The sequence below is a fragment of the Pomacea canaliculata genome, linkage group LG13, assembly GCF_003073045.1.
Source record: "Pomacea canaliculata isolate SZHN2017 linkage group LG13, ASM307304v1, whole genome shotgun sequence".
Classification (NCBI taxonomy): Eukaryota; Metazoa; Mollusca; class Gastropoda; order Architaenioglossa; family Ampullariidae; genus Pomacea; species Pomacea canaliculata.
The window spans coordinates 1,759,989-1,765,666 of NC_037602.1; the positions used below are offsets into that span (position 1 = coordinate 1,759,989).

The 5,678-nt window shown below is 35.9% G+C and overlaps 1 protein-coding gene across 1 annotated transcript; it reads left to right on the top strand.

Annotated features, from left to right (window-relative positions):
• Positions 1–184: 184 nt before the first annotated feature.
• Positions 185–4,755, top strand: LOC112554085 (28S ribosomal protein S30, mitochondrial-like). The gene is made up of 4 exons (XM_025221681.1): positions 185–977; positions 1,570–1,684; positions 3,302–3,469; positions 4,339–4,755. Exons 1-4 carry the CDS (start codon positions 207–209, stop codon positions 4,719–4,721), a joined length of 1,437 nt encoding a protein of 478 aa, XP_025077466.1. The 5' UTR covers positions 185–206; the 3' UTR covers positions 4,722–4,755.
• The last annotated feature ends 923 nt before the right edge of the window (positions 4,756–5,678 follow it).

Genomic DNA, 5,678 nt, shown 5'->3' on the forward strand with positions numbered 1-5,678 from the left:
CTCATGGTCTTCAATTAGTTATTCTTTCCTCGTACCAGCACAAACTTTATTACACGTCCGCGTACAAGTGGAAAATAGACTGTAAACTTCATCAATCTGCAGAGAATGTATGCGCAGTGCTATACGTAACCCGGATGTAACTTAACTTTTCTGAGCATGTCTGTCGCGTACGTCAGATTGAAGCGAGGCTACTCTTCACTGACAACATGGCGACGGCCATGAGGAGGTTGCAATTTATGCAGAGGTCGTTCATCGTTCATCATATACGTCATAACAGTGTTGCCTCCGCCTACCTTGCACCAGATTCTCCTGAAAAGCAGGAGTCCTTATACCCTCCAATAAAACCAAAATATCCTCCAGGACAACAATGGGGCAGCATGACACCAGACTATGCGTGGCTGTGGCACAGAAGGAAAGAAGAGAGCATTGCGATTGGCGATGTCAGAGAGAGAACGAAGGCACTTTGCGAGAAAGAAATGAACCAGCTTGTATACAAAGTGAGAGACTTCTATCCTCGGTCATTAGCGTATCACAAATATGTAACCAAAACTCGTGTGGTTGATGGTATACCGAATGTTTACCAACGTTTCATCGACGCTGCGAAGGTGGATGCTCTTGTTGCCCGCCTGACACCAATTGTGTCAGACATCATCCTCATGGAGACAGATCAGCTGGAGCGAAAGAAGTATTTGCAAGAAGGATTTTTTAACTACTGCACGAAACAAGCATGCTTGCTAGTTCGCAACATCCTTGGTACACTCGTAACAGAGATGGCCGCAGAGTTTCCACATTTGCAGACTGCTCAATATGATGAAAACGTAACGATCGCAGCCTTTTGGGATCGGCATGGGTTTCAGCGCAAGAGTCAAGTAAAACACCCCAAGCGCACAACTATGCAGGAGGTTAACGACAAGCGGATATCTTCGTCCAGAGGCATACTTGACTTTATTCTCCGGTCTTCAAAGCCTCTTCCAGTGGTAAATTACATTTGGGCATACTAGTAATGACTTTTTCTTGGTTCCCAGTACCCATCATGAACTGAAGTGAAATTTAAATCACATATCTTTCTTACTGTGACAAAATGTTTGCTATGATTTGTACCTAATGGATGCTTAAAACACTTACACATAGACATGCACCACCACCATCCTCCCAAACAAACACACATTGCACTTGATTACGATCTAATAGCAATAATTGCAAAATTTGTAAAGCGCATACTCACACTCCTAAGGAGCATGCTCGTAGTGCCTAAGAGCAAGACATGGACAGCATACGAGGGACAGGAAAACAAATAACACATGCACTAAGAATAAACAGCAATATTAATGATGAATAAAAACAAGTACAGAAAATGCAAAGAGGAACTGTACTGTAGTATACTTGCAGTTTCCAGTTGCATCAATAGCAATAATTCAATTTGTAGAGTGCGCATTTAAATGTGTGAATTTACCTATATTGTGGACTATGTAATTCATATTTGATTTGAGCTACGAGTAACATTTATGTTATCTGCATTATATTTTGCTATACTGTTCTATTAAGGATTATCATTGTAAAATATTGCAGTTTGTTGAACGGGATGATGCCCTGTGTAAAGGAAGCATCCCTCAGTTACAACCAGCAGCTCCAATGGCGTATGGACAGAAAGAGGAGAAAAAGGCTAAGCGCAGCGTTATTGCAGGTTTGGTCATGGGTCACTTTTAACTTAAATGATATCACACAGCACTGTCTACCTCATCCCTGAGTTTGGATGGATCCTTGCATTGACCAGATCATTCTATGCAAGACAAGATCATAACAACATCAGAAGAAAAATCAATCCAGGCCCAAAAGACGAATCGTTCATTAATGCACAAGTAGCTATTAACATTAGATATTGCCTTTTGTTTAGTTTTTGCTTCTTTTTTTGGAGGTGGTAAGACAAATATATTCATTTACCCATTGAAGGGTATGGAGACATTGACATGATATATAAAAAAAGTAATTCAACCACATGTAGAGCTTGAGTTATAATGAAGTAAATATAAGATGGCGGTATACCAGAAAAGGAAAACAGTAATATTAAAGGATGGTAATGATGATAATAGTATTAGTACAACATTAACATTACTTTAACTAGTAATGTTAGTTATCAAAACTGCCTCAAAGAAATTTATTATAAATTTGATGTTTTATCAATACCTATTTTTCATATGGAGCAGAAGAGACTGTTCAATCTAATTGCATTAGGATATTCAAAATAAAATTCAGGAATTAGTCTTTTTCTTTTAATCTTAAAATAATCACTGCAATATAGTAAAATTCATCTCTAATAACCATCCTTCTCTACTTTTTTTGTTTGTTTTTAATTCTCTAAAAATTTTATGACTTTCACTTATGAGTTCCAGAGTTGTATCATTTTGCTTTTATTTTTAGTACACATTAATAATTGTCTTTATCCCTTATGTCAAGAGTTAAACCAGAGGACATGAGCTCATTGCAATTTTTGTTTTTGTGACTTTTAATTGGTTTTCTAAATCAGTCCAGTTTTTCTGCACTTTAAAGTTTTATGGAATACATTACTGATATTGTTAATGATGAAGTCAGTTTTATCCTGAATTATTAGGTTTGTTGTTTTTTAGTGTTAATTTTTGTTAAAACTTTATCATCTAGGTTTTAGATGAAAAGGGATTTGAGGTCAACAGTGCCTCTTCCTTCTCCAGGAGCTGAAGTCTTTCTCCATCTCCCAGAGATTTCTCCAGTTATTTTACACTTCCCATGAATTGTTTGAGCAAGCTTACCACCATCACACTAATTCAAAATGGCTGCTTAGCACCATACCTCCAAAAAACAAACACCATAATTTCATATAAATATGATTTTCTTTCAGTCATTTTTTTTAATGAATTTGTCTTTGTTTATTCTTGTGTCTAATGTTTCATACTAAATGTGTAGCTACTTATGTTGGTGATTGATTTGGTTCTTGGGTTTGTGTTGATTTGAGTTTCGGCATGTAGACAATTTGGTCTTGCATGGGACAGTTTTACCATGGCAAGGTTTCAATCCATTCTTATACCTTTACTAAGTTTAGTTCTTATAAAGGCAGGGTATAGTTTAAACCATTTTAAAGAGTTGAAGTTTGAGTGATTTATCAGAAATCTTTAAGCAAGCTGATGCAGGTTCTGTCCTAATAATATGATGTTACTATTAATACTAATATTATTACTGTATGTGCATATTTTTAAACTTTAATAAACTTTACTTAGGTCCATTTTTTTTTTCAAAGTTTCTCTAACGGTATATAATGGCATTTCTGCAGGTCATGTTTATGGTGACCCTTGTGAGTTTGGACTACTGTCCATCAATGAGACACTGTGGTCAAGAAAGCTTACTAAAGCGTATGGAGAGCAGCATGCAAAGGACAACCGCTTGTGTCAAGGCATTGGATCATCCTTTGTCTGGCTTGTGGCTCAGGCCTACAATCAGGGTGAGAACATTTGCATAGATACTATTAGAAGATTAGGTCATTTGTCAAACTTTTCATTTGCTCTGATACAACAGTTTCTGGCAGTTTGTTTTTGCCTCTAAAGTGTCTCACATACAGTGGTGATAGCACTGTTGACGTATTGAGGTCTGGCCATCTTTTCTACTTGTCATAAAATTCTTTCATGCACATAACATTAGCAATCAAAAGCATTAACAATATGCTATTTTTCATTTCTTTTTGTCCTGAAAGAGTGCTTATTGGTATCTCATTTTCGGTCTTTCAGTCAACTTGTTCTGTTTTGTAATCTTTCACTATGTATGTTCTTTTGCTAGCAGTTACTCTGCTTAGGCCATTTATCGGTTCATTTAGTTTACATTATTACTTGAACATTATATGTGTCTGATGGTGATGTACTTTTGACATTGTGAACCTCTAAACTATACATCTCTGTGTAAGATTTTGCTGCCCACAAAATGCATCCACAAGAGATCTGTTGGCACTAGGTTATAGCTAAAGGCATTATAGCTAAAGAAATTAATTCTCCACAGCAATATCCTTTATTTGAATGCTATCATTGGTTTTTAATTGGCATGTACCTGCAGTTATAATGACATGTAACCTTTTAATCTTTTCCAAGTCCTTTATTTTTATCAGTGACTGATCAAACTTTATTTTTGAGACTCTTTGGGCTGATCTTAGTGCTACTTTGACAAAACATTGGGATATTGTACTGTCTAAATAAGACTTATTACTTATTTTCAAATGCTTCATTAAGACGCATGACTGTTAGTTCATTATCTATATATTAATTTGAAAAAGGAAAGTATTGAGCATGTTTTATACTGTTACTGACTTATGCCTTTCTCCAGGTTTTAATACCGTCATTGATCTCACCTACCCACTAAGCACTCAGACAGTTCTAACAGATGGCAAGACGTGGCAGTTCCTGTTCTATCAACTCAACACCCTTGCACTGTGGTTGGATGATGAGGCCAACAGTCGTGTCAACATCTGTTGGAGGGATGAAGAAAAGGACCTCTTTGTGGGCATAGAAAATGGAAAAGTTGTAGGCTTCAATCCAGACATTTTGCGTCAGTTGATAATGTGTCTTGCATTAGCACCAGCTGATCGACCATACAGCCTGCAACCTACATTGCCACAGAATACAGATGACCCAAAAGACAAGACAGACTTTATTCCTCCAAAACCAGTGAAGGTAGAGGTGGTGAAGGAAATTAAATATGTAGTGTAAAGGTAGGTCAGAAGTCAACATTCATGGAGAGGTTGTTAAAAAAGCAAAGTCCAAGCCATCAGTGAATGTGTTTCATGGATGTTTATATAGATATGAAAGTTGTTTTATGCATTTTTTTCAGAGCTTTTACATGTTAAAATGTAACAGGAAAAGAATACTGTTCTTAAAGCTGGTTCCCAGTCACTTAATCCAGACACTTCATGCATTCCCGACACTTTCCCCAGACTTTTTAATCCCCAGAACACTTCATTTTACATGAAGTCAGCGAAATATATAATTTGAAATTCAAATTTCAAATCATGCTTTTAAACTTCAAGTCATTTACAACATTAGTTAAAAGTTTCATATATCTAGTAAATTTAATGTATGAAAATCGGATGAAGGGGATGAAGTGTCTGGGGATGAATAGTCTCAGTGTCTGGGGATTAAGTGACCGGACACCCTTAAAGCTGATGGTCTGTTCATAGGTGAATGAAAATAATTGTTGGTATTTATTTTTTTTTAAAATAGTTTGTTTTTTGCATGGACATGTGTAACTTACGAGAAGATTGGGTTCCTGTGGGTCACAGAAGTAATGCTATTGTTGTAATGCTAAGTAGAAGTAATGCTATTGGGTTTCTGAGATATTTCTGAGCTGGGTTTCTAAGATATTTAGAATTTAAACAGTGTTGCCAGAAAATATTCTAATTTAAAATATGACAACATTTTGATATATGGATCTGTGTAAGGGTTAAAAAAAAAATGAAGGTATTCTACTATTAAAACTTAATGCATTTTCATGTAGGTTAGGGTTTACATTTTTGTGTATTTCTTATAGCAGTAATACAGAAAACTGAATTTTAGTATACCTTGGTCTGATCAAAAATGTGCCTCAATTTTAAGGCCTCTGTTTTCCAAAATAAAAATGAAAATATAGCCTTCATGCAAAAGCATATACATGTGACAAATTCATTGTCA